Here is a 16,058-nt window from a genome sequence, read left to right on the forward strand (position 1 = left end):
ATTATATATAATGATATGTAATAATGATTATATAATAATGGTTCAAAAATCTAAGTAATAAAATAAAATGATGGCAAAAAATAAATTATTTTTTACGACTACCTAATTTTAAATTGTCTTTTTGAATTTTAAGCCATAATTTTCACTTGATAATATTTTTAGAATCATTTAAAATTTTATTTATGATTTAAAAACTCAAACTGTTATACATTTTTGAAACATTCTTTAATTTGAATTTTTTTTTTTTAACATTTAGTGTCTAGTTATAAAAATCGTCGATACGAATTATTCACCACAAATATTTTTATTATTTATCTTTAAATACTTTAATATCTTAAATTAATTAATACCTTACTTATTTTATTCATATTTTCAAACTTTAAAATGTGTCACATTTTTTAAACATTTCTTTTATTCAATTTGTGTTCTCTTATATACATTTTGAATCTTAACATCAAAATACGCTTATCAGAATTCTCTTGAATGAATATCATAACTATTTATCTTAAAATATAAATGCACTGAGTATCTGTTTCTTACATTGACTTTTTAAATAATTATATATTCTTAAACTATACGTAAAAAGAGCAACTCACTGTGTTTATGTTTGAAAAATTGTGTGAAAAGAAATAAAATAAAGTAAAAACTAGAATACTTTTAAGAAATACAAAAATAAAACTATGTAAAATGCGAGTAAAAATATACACAGTTCATTAACTAAAAATGAAATTCTTTTTATCAATTTATAGTTTGAAACTAAAAATCGATCATCAGAATAATAAATTTATTTAGACGAAATTTCCATCTTATCTTAATAAATAAAAAAAAAATCCGCAATAATATTAAGCAAATTATTTATTTATTTAATTTACATCTTCTATAAGAAGATTCTAATTAATTCTAACGACACGATGACTAAACTCTTAAAAAAACAAACTGAACTTTCTTTGTGGAGACGGAAACTAATTAGTTACATTGATAAGATAAAATACAGCGTGTGAGTTCGAAGGTCGGAATGGCAGGAAAGGACGAAGTTATGCCCGATTTTTGAGTTTCAGTTCGCAATGTCCCGGGGCAATTGATTTTTCGGTCTTTTTAGTTTGAGTTTCTGTTTCTAAGTATAAATATCCGCGGAAAACCGGAGGTGATTCTATTTCTGCTAAGAAGTGTTTTGAATTAAGTGTTACGAGTGATATTTTCTGGATTACGAACAATAACTTTAGCTTGTCTGATTTGTTAGTAAGTATATTATTTTTTCATTTTTATATATAAATTTTTAAAGTGAAATTTTTTGCTTTTAAATAACGATTTTTTAATCGAATTTTAGGAAATTCAAAAAGAAAGTTCAAATGTATTTTTTATTATATAATATATGTATTTTTCAATATATTTCTTAATATATATTCTTTATAACACTTTTTTATGCAAGAGTTCAGTTAATTTTCGCATGTTTCTTAGAATTTCGACAAAAATAAAGTTTTAAAAAGTGTATAAAAATAAAATAATATAAATATTTAATTATGATTATTCATTTTATGTGAAAAAATTATTTATTTTCTTAAAAATTATTGCTTTCAAAAATGTTAAACTCATAATTAAAATAATACTTAAATTGATTTCATTTTTTTCTTCCTTAAAAAAGTATAGTATGGAAAAAAATGTGTTAAATACCAAAACTTTTATGATAATTCAAAAAAAGTATATTTATTATTATTTTTTACCCCTTTGTTTCTCTAAAAAAAAGAGAGATTTTATCTGTTTCATGTTACTATAGAACTTAAATAAAATTGGTATGGTAAAAATATTACTAAAATCTATTGAATATTTAATTAATACGATTGTTCATTTTGTGTAAACGTATCATTATTTCCTTAAAATTATTACTCTCGAAAATGTTATACCCTTAAAATAAAAATAATAATGAAAACATTTTAGAATACACGTTCTATTCAAATATTTTAATATTTAAATCATGAAAAAAATATTTGAAAAAAACTAATAAATGTTAGACAATGTTCTTTTGAAAAGTGTTTTAGTTTTTCTGTGCTTACTACTTTATACAAATTTTCAACTCCTTAAATTAATGACCTCAATCATTTTTTTTTAATTATCAAAAAGTAAAACTGTCTCTTACGAGTTTTATGTTTCGCTAATATTCAAACATACATATTATTATCTTAATAAAATAAATAATACGTTTAATAAATTATAATTGTTCATGTTTTAAATGGGTTTATTTTATAAGATACAAATTATATTTTTGTTTAGATTACTTTAATCAGCTTTACAAGTTTTAAAACAATTTTAGTTATACAAACTTTGATTTTTAGAAAAGTTTTAAGCTATAATTGTATACATTTACTAAGTATTTTTTCTAGCAAATTTTTTAAATCGCAATTTTTTTAAGATACGTGATGTTAGGTTTCATGGATATATTACAATTTTAATGAATTAATCATTATAAAAAGTACATTTGTTAGAAGTTGTTAGAAAGTACAAAATATCACTATTGTAATCATTCATTTTTTAAGCAGTACAATCACATGCACAAAAATGTAGTATCTAAACTGTATACATTTCAATAATTTATATAGGATGTGTTAAAGCGTATTGCATTAATTTATAATTCTACATAATTAAATTATGCATAGTTTCTGCTTTGAACATTTAATAGCAATAATTTTTTTTTTTTTACTTATCAAAAAATAAAACAGACTCTTACGTGTCTTATGTTTCTCTAGTATTCAAACTTATATATTAATATCTTTATAAGATAAATAAAACGCTTAATAAATATAATTGTTCATGTTTTAAATCGTTTTATTTTATAAAAAGATACAGATGATATTTTTGTTTAGATTACTTTAATCAGCTTTTCAACTTTTAAAACAATTTTAATTACACAAATTTTGATTTTTAGAAAAGTTTTAAACAATAATTGTATAAATTTACTACGTATTTTGTCTAGAAAATTTCTTAATTCGCTATTTTTTTAAGATACGTGAGGCTATGTTTCATGGATATATTACAATTGATCATTATAAAAAGTGCATTTGTTAGAAATTATTAGAAAGTACAAAATATCACTATTGTATTCCTTTGTATCAAAAGGCAAATGCTTTTTTAAGCAGTACAATCACATATACAAATATGTAGTATCTGAGCTGTATATATTTCAATAATCGGCTATAGGATGTGCAAACGCGTATTGCTTTAATTTATAATTCTACATAATTAGTTAAATTATGCATAGTTTCTGCTTTATACATTTAATACCACGCAATTTTAATTTTTACTGATTAACTAAAAAAATTTTATCTTTCGTTTTTTAAATAAGCAATTCTTTATTATGACTGTTTAGCCAGTTTGATTTATTACAACTAAATGCGTTAAATTTCACGCCATGATTGAAATTTCTTTCTAAAGGAAATCTTAAAATTTCACTATTATTAGGGATATTATCAGAGACGAAGCTAGAAAGGAGCAAAGAGGGGAAACGTGTCAGATTTAAAGGGGAACTGAATTCCTGAAGAATAATGAAAATTAAATTCTACAGTAAAATGCTTTTCTCTTTCTAAATTTAATTTGCTAATTGCAGGCTCTATAACTTCTTCAAACTTTTATTAACTTTACCTAAAAATTAAACAAGATATCTATTAATATTGTAGTTAATTTTCACATAGGGTGTTTTTTATCATTATTAACAGACTGGAAAACGTCTTAATAAACAACAATAAACACAATCATAATATTCTATGTGCAATAGAAACTACATTAGTAACATACACTGTTTAATTTTAAACCGAATGGAATAAAACTTTATTAAGTCACTTAAAAATCACTATATCAAGCTGCAAAATTTTATTTTAAGTAACATTCAAAAAACAATGACAAATGCGGCGGATTTAAGTTTTTACATTATCTAAAACTTAAAGTGATTCTGAAATGTTCTATTTTAAGTCCTACACCATAGAGGGCGCGGAAAATGAGTTGGTCCCCCGGTGGCACTCACGGAAATGCTCACGGTTTTGGCACCGCTTGGCGCGGTCGAGAATAAGCTCTCTGAAAACCGCAAAATTGAGAATATGGTAACCCAACCGATCTATGCGTCACATCTTGCTACAGCGTGCAACCCTATTACGTTGATTGAGTAGGAAAATGATGGTTCTATTCTAGTTAAAAATTTCTTTCTTATTCACTTCTATCTTCACACCGCTATTGTATTTTTTATTAGCGGTTTTCGTTTTGAATGAAAAATTCATACTTAATTTAATGTTTATGTCTCAGAATTTTATTTAAAAATAGATTCTTGTAAATATTTTATTTTTCAATTTATTTTTTTTTATTATTATTGTTCTTGAAAGTGTAAAATCTATTTGCCAAGACAGTTTACCATTCTTTACTATGCTATATATATAAAGGCTTGTGTGGTCACCATATACTAAACTAAAGCATATTGCATTCAGTTTCCAATTCAAATGTAAGAAAATTTTATATAAGGTATTTTTATTGCAGTACATTGCATAAACTGCTTTTATCGCTAAATTCAGCATTTCAGATGCGTAATTAGGAAGGAAAATAAATTATTTTATTCCAAATGCATAATAAAAATTCTTCACAATCAAATACATATTGTTACGCTAATAATGAACTATAATAGATTTGAGAAATGAGTTAAAGAAGAACTTTGTACAGTTAAAAAAAATTGCCTCACTTGTTTGCTTTGTCAGATGTGGTAGATTTCATTAAATCGTTTTTCCTCAAATAAAGCATTTAATCAGAAAAAGGTGATAATTTTCAATTGGAAATATATATAAGAAATTTTTCACAAAGGAATCGATACTTTTACGCAAATAATAAATTAAGATAGATCTGAAAAAATAGACCTGAGAAAGCAATTAATACATTTAAAGTGCTTTAATTTAACCTTATCATTTTAGTCATTTGTTTGCAGTTTCAAAAGTAATAAAAGTTTAAAGAAAATATTTATTTCATTATCATATGCAGCACTTTACTTTAACCTTATTATTTTATTCATTGTCAATAAGATGAAGATTTTAATGACAATACTTCAATATTTTGAAAGTTTCAAAAATTATAAAAAATCAGAAAAAAAAGTTTTATTTAATTTTAATCCGATCAAATTTACTGTAACATTATTTTATTCAAATGAATTTCAAAAGTGATGAAGTACAAGAACCAAGTTGTAAAAAATTTTGCCATTTCTTATACCATTACTAGTGCCATTTCTTATAACATTACTAAATAAGATGTTATATAATAGTATAAGAAAAAAAATAAAGGGAAGATTCAAAATAAATAATAAGAAATACCTCACAGAAAAATTGATACTTTTACACAAATAATAATTAATTGTGGAATATCTTAGGAAATGGATCTACAAAAGCAAATTATACATTTAAAATAATTTATCCTTAGAAGGCAACAGTGAACTATTTTGCTAATATGAAATATATTTCAGATGTTTTTGTATATAGTTTTAAAAACTTAAATAAACATGTATAATAAAATTAGTTACAGTTCCTTGACATAAGAGTTTCTCTGTTTCTTCAGTTTGATTAGACCAATCTGAACTTAAGTATATATAAAAGTAAAATATAATTTATATTTTAGGGCTCTAAGAGAACTTTTGCTGCTTTTATTTGTTCTTTAGCATTTATGCTATTAACTTAATTGATTTGTTTTATCCATCATGATTGCTTACATCTTAAAAAATATCTGTAGTTGATTTATACAGAAAATTACATTGTCAACTTTCATCATAATTAACAACACTTAAACTCGAAAAAAAGTTGTTCGCAAGTATGACACTAGTTTCCATTACACGCATTTCAAATATAAATTTGGAGTTAAATTTAACAAAAACTATAACTTTAAACGCAATAAAATGATTTTATTAAAATTTAAATCAAATCAGTAAAAATAATATTTCATTTATCTATTTAATTATTATTATTTTTTTACTAAGAAATTGAAAATAAAAAACACTTCTGAGAAAACTCCAAACAAGTCAATACAATCAATGTATCAGAATACGTCATCAGGTCAGCACCCTTCACAGTCATAAAATTTTAAAATTAAATTCCAGCTTAGAAGTTCAGATTAAAACTAAATTTGAAAGATTTAATTAAAATTATTACTAAATATTGCAAAGAGAATTTTGTGTTTTAATATTTGAGTTACATGATCTTATGAAAACACAAAAACAATGAAAAAAATTTTAATAAAATAGTGAAAACAATTCTATCCCTTGTTTACAAACGCTACGCAAAAGCAATTTGGCGACAGAGCAGGTTTGACTTAAAAGTTTCCGCCAAGAATGCCAAGCGGTGCCAAAACCGTGAGCATTTCCGTGAGTGCCCCGGTGTTGCAAACCCTAGAATTATTCATTCAATTTCAAAGAATATAGTTCTCTAATTTATCATCTGAACATGCCTTGTATAATTGAAAAATGTTTCATTAAAGATATTTTTAATTATTATTTTTTGCCAATTGTTGGAACGAAACATTAATATACACGAATTTTATTTTTAAACATATAATATTACCTTAACACATCTTTGACGCATGTATTGACGAGAAATTGTACGTTTTTAGAACGGAAATTAAATTTACTTAAAATCGGAATTAAATTTTGTAGAAAACGAACTCTATTCATTTATAAAACCGTTTGCTGAAGAAAAGAAATGAACTTTTTTTTCCTCACTTAAAAATTTTATTTTTTTTAATATTATGTAAAGTTTTGGTGCAATTTTTAAGTTACATATTGTTCTCTAGTAATACTTTTTAAGTTATGCAACATTTGATTTTACAAAGAAGTTTAAAATGGCTAACTAAATAACAAGTCTAAAATTATTTCGAATGATTCGCTTAAAAAATTGTGTTTGTTTTCTTATTTCCAAATTGTTATTTGGTACGTCACAGCTATGTTGAGGACTTATATAGTTCGATAGCAACGATAGTTTTTGCGTTGTGCTATATTGAATTTAAAAATGAAAATTTGAAATAAGAAATTAGAAAAAATTCTAAAAATTTTTCATCCGTAAAATCATTTGCTTAAAAATGTGTTCTTTTATTTGCCGCAAAATGTCTTTTTTTTTAAATTTGATTTGGGAAAGCACTTATTTTTAATTGCATATCATAAATTGTGGAACATTTTATGTAATAATAACATTTCTTAATTTGCTATCTTTAAAAAAATACTATAATAAAATAAATATTTACGAAACCAATTGTTTAAAATATTGTGTTCTTTTTCTTATTTTAAAATTTTAGTTTTAATATCCTTTGGTAGATAAAAGAAATTTTGGTTACATAATAAATAGTTTTGCAAATTATATGCAATTTATAGACGTATATTAATTACAAACATAGTAAACTATAACTATTTAATATTTATAAACAAAATTACAGCAAAAAGGAAAACTAAAGCTTTGTTACTAGTAGCTTTATTTTTCCTTTTTGCTACTAGTAGCTTTAGTTTTCTTTTGTACAGTGTGCCAAAAAAAAAAGGACCGCAGTGAATAACTTCTGATCTAATGATCAAAACTTCACGTTCTAGGACTCAACCTTAATGGTTTAAGGAGATGACCTCAAGTATGCTAATTAATAAGTGCAACCGATATTTTAAGTTACAAATCCAGGCACAGAAACGTACTTTCTCTGAATAAACATGCCTTTTTTTCCGACGGTTTTAAATTTCTGACCCCCAAAATATAGGAGGTATCAGCAATCTGGGAAATACGGTCCCAGAAGTTTAGTCTAGAGAGCGATCTAAACTTTAAACCCCCTAATGTTAATTTCATTATTTGCTTATTTCGCCATATCTCGAGAATTTTTTAAGTGAACTGAAAAATTATCACTCACAATTATAACAATCAGAATGAGCCCTAGAGCGTAAAGATTCGATCATAAGATCAAACGTTATTCAGGGTGGTCTGTTTTTTATTTTGCGCACTGTACATATCTTTCTTAAAAAGTTTACCATTGCTGATAAACAAGAGAACGTTAATCCTCAATCGATAGTCCCAAGTACGAATTGAGATTGTATGAAAATTTTTTTCGAGGTTGAATATCTTATCAATTGTAAAATAGGAAAATTACTAAATAAGAAAAGAAAATTCAACATATTTTATCTAGAGGTAGCAACAAAATTTATTTCAAGAAGAAGATATACTGCCTTTCTTGTCATTAATATTAGAAGAAACAATTCATCATAATATAAGTTGGGCCGATTATATCAAAAACATTATTTTTTATTCCTTTTATTTAGTTTATGTCTTATCTTGGTTATTATTAAATAATATAAAATAGCTTCAATTATTAATAATTAAACCGCTGTGACTCAGAGGTTTCAGCATTCGCCTGCCACTGAGATGTCCCAGGTTCGAATCCCAGCTGGTTGATATGAATTCTGCTCCCGACTCGCACCGACCACTGTCCTGATGTAAAAACATCCTCAATTGTAAGAGGATCGTAGGTTATAATCCCCTTTCCATCGGGCTAACCGTGGGAGGTTATCGTGGTTTTCTCCTCCATGTAACGCAATTGCGGTTAGTGCTATGAAAAATTTCTCCCCGAAGGCTACTTTGTCCCAATACCAGGAGTTCCTTTGCATTCCCAGTTAGGTTTGAAATTACAAAGCTGCGGAGTTGAGCATTGATAATAGTAAACTCAGATTTGGGTCGACTGTTCAATATCATTTATAAAATTAAAATAAAAATTTCATATTTTTTCACATGAAAACAATTTTAATATTTCTTTTCTCGTTTACTAATAGGAAATCTTTCTAATTAATATGCAAAAATTCTAAGATTTGAGTTGCACTGCTATATTACAACATTAAAAACACGTTTTTATATCGTTTGACTCCAATCTTAAGCAACGCATTTTTTTTTTAACCTCTAGCTTAAACTGAACCACTTTTGTATCAAAAAATTGGTAAGAATTTCTAATACAAGTCTATAATTATCCTCCAAATTTGTAAACAAATTGTTATCATATGACGTAAATGTTGAGCAATGGTAAATCTTTTTTTTTAAAAAAAAAACTGTAAATTATCTGAACAAATTTAGTATTAAAATGTTCAAAATATTTCGATGTAAATCTAATTAGTCCACAAAATCTAAAAAAAGTGTTAAGTTCAGAATTGTTAAAATTTTTTTAAAGAGTACCAAATTTTTATAATGCCATGACTAAAGCAAAATACGAAGAAAAAATTTTATATCTCAATTTTTTACTTTAAAATCTCTTAATTCGTTAAAAATTACTGCGATTGGAAGTGACAATCAGCGTGCCTTACTTGTTAGGTTCATAGACTCACTACATTCGATTAATTGAATTAAAATATGTTCATTTACTATTGCCTACAATCGATTAAGTGCAAAAATGGATGTCTAGGCATACTTTTTTTTCTGAATAAGTTTATACGTTTCCTATGAATTCATGATCTGGGGATGAATGAATTGGTCCGCCCTATAAACGGGTGCGACGTATAGTGTGGCAGAAGTCGAATTCTTGGTCATAGATGGCGCCACTGAAAAATAAGAAACGCACACTCTGCCTTAAATTTGCTCGGTTTCCCCAAGCAAGCTTGCCCGTGTGGCAAGTGACATTAGAAACAACAACAACAACATGAATTCATACTATTAACATGAAAAATATTATAATCTATCCACAATATATATAGGTCACACAATATATATCCATAATATATATATAGCTCAAGTTTAACCTATCTGAAGCCATCGCTGCCTATGCTTATATTGAAAATTGTGCAAAACATTAATATGAAGAAACGTTTTGTGTAAATGAAAAGCGTTTGTGGTCTAATTTTTTAATATTTAAGAACTTACTCCAATGCTGACTTTCTTGGGATCATAAAAATTTGCAAAAACTAAGAATAAGGCAGTGATTTTGATAATTTTCATCTAAGTGGAAAAATGTCGCCAAATTGGCAATTTTTAAAAAAGTTAATAACTTTTAAGATATTTAATTTATTTATCTGTTCTAAAGCCCAGATAATTCTTCACGGCAAGAGTTTAAAATCATCGCATTGCTTCAAGTGTAAGGCACTTAAACTATGGCTTTTTTTTATTTTCCTTGGCGACAGAGCTACGAAAAACAGCGTTAATGTAATCTTTCCGTCATCTCCATCTTATCTGTAAAACAAATCGAGCGTTTCAACAGATGTTGGTACCTATTTATAAAAATCATTTATTTAATGTATCATTCACATTTGTATGATTTTTCTCTTATATTTAATTTTTAATGAATTCATTTATTCTTCCAGAAATCTACAAAATGAGCTCCAATGATGGAAAAAGATCTTCGAAAGCCAACAATGACAGGCCAGTCTCTCCCGTTTCTTTATCCGAGAGTGACAACGAATCGTTGCCAGAAATCGAATGCAAACTTTGCAACAAATCTTTTGACAGCTACAATGCCTATCAACAGCACATCAAAAGTAGGAAACATTACAACCAAATGACAGCAAAGAAGATGTCCGCCAAGGCAGCGGTTGATAAATTAGTGGAGGATCATTCTGAAAGTGATGGGGATGACAAATACACGGAACTCAACTGTGACGTATGCTCTAAGACATTTTCTGGGTGCAAACCTTATGCTTCGCATCTTCATGGAAGTACTCATGCAAAAAACCTCAAAAAGCAAGCTTTGAAGGAAAAAATGAAAGACGTTCCCGGAGTTGAAAGCGACGAGGGTAGTGGCGACGATTGGATGCCTAAAACTGTCGCCAAATGCAAACTGTGCGAAAAGGAATTCACCAGTTTGGAATCTTTTCAGAAGCATTTATCGGGCTCTATGCACAAGAAGAAACTCAAGCAGGAAAAAATTCTTCAGTCTGTGAAAGATGAGCACAAAGGTTCAGATGTTGAAATGGATGATGATTTTTACAAGAAATGCGATGTCTGCGACAAGGAATTCAGTGGTCTATTACCGTATCAGAATGGGGAATAAAATCAAATGGGGGAATAAAATCAAAGAAATGGGGAATAAAATCAAAGATATGTGCACCAAAGAGTCTACAGACAAAAAGTTCATATGTAAAGAATGTGAACACGTGTTCCTTGATCCTTTCGCATTTCAATCACATCTCGACAACAACAGTCACAAGAAATACGAAGCCAAAAGCCAGATGACCGGAGTCGTCAATTCTTATCCAGAAATCGTAGCGTTAAAGACCGTCCAGAACAACCCAGTCGATACCGACGATCAAGATGAATACGAAATCGGAGACTATATATTGGTCTGTAAGTTGTGTCACAACAGTTTCAGTGGTCCTCAAAGCGCGATAGATCACGTGAAAAGCAGAAAGCATTTAAAAACAAAGAAAGAAAGAGAAGCCATGAAAATATTGCGTGAGCAGCAGAAAACGAATTCCTCCCAAGATGACAACAAGATTAAAAAAAAGTCTGCGAATGGCATTCTGAAGGATTCATCTGCTAAAGTGTTGAATGGAGCGACTAAAGATGCTGAAGATGATGACGATTTTGAACATGTTTAATAAGAGTATCAGCAATTATATCTTTAACTCTTCTTCTTTTCCAGCACTACTGCCTGTCACAAGTCAAGACTGTCTGCATGAGCCTTCTCAATATAACTCAGTAACATCAAGTTTCTATGTTTTCGTTACCATATTGTGAAATGTCAATTTCTAGCTCAAACAATAATTTAAATCGTCTTCTTAACGCATGCTCTGAAATAGAATGTTATGTTCCATACCTATATTCAGAACAACAAACAGGAGATTCATTGCTAGTCTAAATGTGATAGGTTAATATATTTTAATGATTTTTATTGGAGTAGTAAATGTATAAAAGAATGTACTCAATGCATTAAGTGAGACTGTTTTAACACATGTTATCGAGAGAATATTAATGTTTATTCACAATTTATTACCATCACTTATGTATGTGCCAACTTAGCAAATGTGCTGAATTTTATTTCATCAGAACAAATATTTACTTAACTTACACTTTTTTTTATTACAGGTAAAAATTTAAACTACATTTCATAAATCTTAAAGAAAAATCAAATATTATATAAAATTTAGTAAGCAATTCATTATTTTATTTATTCAAAATGAAAAGATAATTGACAAAACATAATTAATTCATTATTGGTTATTTTATTCAAAATGAAAAGATAATTGACTAAGCATAATTAATTTGTTACTGATAAAAATAAAGCTTTTTTTGTTCTTAAGCAATTTGCAATATGCTTTAGTGAATTACACATAGATTCAAACAAAAATAATGAAAATAATTCAATTGATTTTAATTATTAAACTTTGTTACAATTTCTTTATAGATTCTAAAAATTTAAGATTATCGAAATTATATAAAATTACAAATGAAAGTTAATATCTCTCTTTATATATTTTTTTAATTATTTGCATGCTTTAAGAATCATACCAAAATCCTAGTAAAATTTTTTAAAAAAATTACTAATTATTTTATCTGAAGAATTAAAATAAGTTTAAAGAAATGTGCAAAATTATCTGTGCCTGTTGAAACATTTTCGATACTTTTTACATTATGTGCTTTTTAAATCACGCACTAGTAGAAGTAATAAAAGTAATTGAAATGATTTCTATCAATTAAAAATATTTTAATTATCAAAATTTAAAAATTACAAATTATGTAAAATTATTAGTGAAAGTAACCTTAATTTTCCATATATATCTAAATTATCTATGCGTTTTAGGCACTTTTATACATTTCTTTTTAATGTTTACGAATGGTTATAATTATCATGAAAATAATCAAATGATCATAAAAATAATAATACGTAGTATATCTAAATTGTTTCATGTATAATAAATTAAAAGAAAAGGATTTATATAAAATTACAAGTGAATGTTAATTATATTCATTTTTTTTTAATTCTATAAAATTTGTAGTTTCTACAAAAATGCCAGTAAAAGTAATAAAAATAGTTAAAATATTTTAATAATTTTATAGATTAGACAACAAGGAATCATATAATATTGCTATCACACTTTTGACTTAAATTTATGTGATAGGAAGTATACAAAAATTGCTGGTTCAAGACTTGAAATTAAAGATAAGGAATTATTTAAAACTAATAGGCAAAAACCATTTTTTTCGTGTGTGTGTTTTTCAATTCTTCATATGCTTTAGGAATTATCTATAAAAGTGCCAGTAAATGGAATGAAATTTTTTATGTAAGAATGAACAAACAGGATAAAGAAAAATATAAACAAAAACAAGTCGTTGAATTAAGCTATATTTATTATGTTGATTAGCTAATCGGAAGGATTGTCAAAAGAAATTTCTTTTTACGTAATTTTTTTTTTTTTTTTTAATTAGCTATATAAGTCGAAATGATATGTTTTGCTTATCATGAATTTTAAATATTTTATTACAATAGTATTTAATATTATTTTTTAAAATTATAAATGAATTTAAAGATTAATGTTTTCAAAATTCATTTTATGCAACGTTTTAGACTATTGTTATTTAAGGTGGCAATAAAAGAATAAGATAAAGATGATTTTTAACTTTGAATAGTATTGTAGAACATGTAGTTACTTTTAATTTTTTTTGTTATGGTCTGTATCGTTAAAAATATATGCTACTTAAAATACTTATTCTATTAATGAGATAAAATTAGTTTTTTTAATGATAAATGTTTTTGTGAACAAAAAAGAACTAAATATTTCTACTTAATACTTTATATACTAAATATGGATTCGCTATATACAAACTCGCAAAACTTTTAAATTCTACGATTTTATTAAGATATCACAAATTTATAGTATAACAAAATATTTTTCATACTTTCATATGAAAAATATTTCTATCTGTAAGCGTTTTACTTAAGGATTGTATATTGTAGAACATTCAGTTCTTTTTATCTTTTTAGTTTTTTTTATCGTTTGTATTGTAACAATTATTTTCAAAAATATAAGCTACTTAAGGAATATATTCTATGAATGTAAATGGCATGAATTGTTTAACTAAATTAGCAAAAAAGTTCAATTTTTTTTTGGTACTTTTATGGCAGGAAATATTTATTGCAAATACGAACTTCTTTCTAATACTTTTTCTATTTTTTATAGCTGTTAATTAGATTAATTGTATAATTTATGAATAAAAAAAACATTTATTACTCCATTTATTCATAGATTAAAAACGTATCATTTATTTTTTCTCATGACACGTTTCTTTTTATATACACTTAGTTTTCTTTGTTTCTGTTTATTCATTTTCCCAATAACTGTATGCTAATTGACAAAATACTTGCTGTTTGACTTTTATTGGAAGCTATATCAATTTTCCGAATGCGTGTGTACTTTTTGGAATTAAGGATAAATAAGAAGAAAAATACACAATGTATGAAATACCTTCTATGGAACTAATTATTGTTAAAAATGTAGTTTTCTTTGTAATTAAAGCAATAGCTTGACGGAAAAGAAAATTCTTCTTTGTTTTACTTTTTATTAACCCATTTTTACCTTCAGTATCTCTGTACAGATGGTTTTAAATTGCCCGTTTGAACTCACATGAACTTTTTTTTTTCTTTTTAAATATTTTTCAGCTTTTATTTCTTGTAAATTGTACCAATATCATCAGAATATAGTAAGTTCTCGGCAAAGAACATAGCATTTAATCTAAGAATGTAGTCTTTTTCTATATAATAATTTCATATATACTTCCGTGATTATTATAATTTTTTTTCTCAAATCACTCTCACATAAATTTAGATTTTGACGATGTTTTGACTTTAAAGAATAACATTCAAAAACTGCAAAAAAAAAAAAAAAAAAAAAAAAAAAAAAAATTTGCATAAAAGAAAAAGATTTCAAAAATTCCAAATACGGTTTTTCTATAAATTTTTTCTTCTTCTCAATTTTATAGCATATAAGATTAATATGCAAACTATTGCAAAGGTGAGATTGATGTACTGTGGGTTAATATGAGTATTACTTTGTACTTATTTACTTTGGATTTATACTTTGTATTTATTTTGTCTAATGTATTGACTTATGCACATTATAACATGTATAGCTATGCTTTGTTTAAAAATAAACTTCGAGCATTTATATCTCTGGTTTCATTTAAGCAATCGTTTATTTTTTTTCCTTCTATACTTCATCAATATGGTTGATTTTTCTTAATTCATAGGTTAGTTCTTGAAAGAGGAAAAAATATTTACTAACAAATAATTACTGACAAAAATATTTAATATTTACTACTTTTATTTACTTAAATTTTTGTTTAAAATTTATTCACAATGTTGGTTTTTCTTAATACGCAGGTGAGTCTTAAGAGAAGGAAAAGAAAGGGGGGGGGGACTAATTTGTTCCGAGTACATGAACATAATAGTAAAAGTGTGTTCATAATTCTGCAATGGCGTTATTATATATTTACAGACAGAAAACAAGGAGTGGGTGAAAATATTATTAGCAGATATCGAGTGTTATTGGAGTTATTAATAACTCCAGTAATGTTTCTTTTCCAGCTAACGCTATTTGAACTTTTAAGTTCATGAGAGGAAATTCTACAACGAAGAACAGTATCGTGAAGTAGTAGAAAATTAGGTTGGCTTTATCAGGGTGCGTAGCCAAATTATTCAACAAAAAATAAGCACCTTTTAAAGCACTCAAAAATATTTTCAAGCACTTTAAAAAAATATCATAATTAGGCAAGGTTGGAAAGTTTTTGACAATTGACGGTTATATCCATCATGATGGAAAAAAAAACCTTTCGGCATAGTTTTTGACAATTGTCAAACATCATGAAATTTTGAATCTTGTAAAACGAATGGCGTTTTCATACGCTACGGACTGACAATACGGACTGACATACGCTACGGACTGACAAAGTAGATTGATTGGGTTTGAATTAATTGTGAAAACGTTGAATAGAACAATGTAGACTGTGTCTTTTTGCATAATTCGAAGCGAAAATCATCATGGTAAAGAAAAATCTCATTTTGAAAAAAAAGAAAATTAAGCACCTTTTAAAACATCCAATGAAAAAAAGCACCTT

General features: G+C 26.3%; 1 protein-coding gene across 2 annotated transcripts; it reads left to right on the forward strand.

Moving 5' to 3' along the window:
• The first annotated feature begins 1,014 nt into the window (after window positions 1-1,014).
• Window positions 1,015-12,072, forward strand: LOC107457577 (zinc finger protein 346). Of its 2 annotated transcripts, none has more exons than XM_016075770.5 (2): window positions 1,015-1,239; window positions 10,313-12,072. In XM_016075770.5, the coding sequence occupies exon 2, from the start codon at window positions 10,324-10,326 to the stop codon at window positions 10,996-10,998; it is 675 nt and encodes a 224-aa protein (XP_015931256.2). In that variant the 5' UTR covers window positions 1,015-1,239; window positions 10,313-10,323; the 3' UTR covers window positions 10,999-12,072. The 2 variants fall into 2 exon arrangements, with proteins under 2 accessions (XP_015931256.2, XP_071033357.1); XM_071177256.2 differs by having other exon boundaries at window positions 1,021-1,243.
• Window positions 12,073-16,058: the final 3,986 nt, after the last annotated feature.

This window comes from Parasteatoda tepidariorum, chromosome 2 (assembly GCF_982258835.1).
Source record: "Parasteatoda tepidariorum strain Cologne lab strain chromosome 2, Ptep-v5.0, whole genome shotgun sequence".
Lineage (NCBI taxonomy): Eukaryota > Metazoa > Arthropoda > Arachnida > Araneae > Theridiidae > Parasteatoda > Parasteatoda tepidariorum.

Excerpts from the sequence above, each read along its gene's own strand:
- LOC107457577 (XM_016075770.5), top strand. The coding sequence starts at position 10,324 with ATGAGCTCCAATGATGGAAAAAGATCTTCGAAAGCCAACAATGACAGG.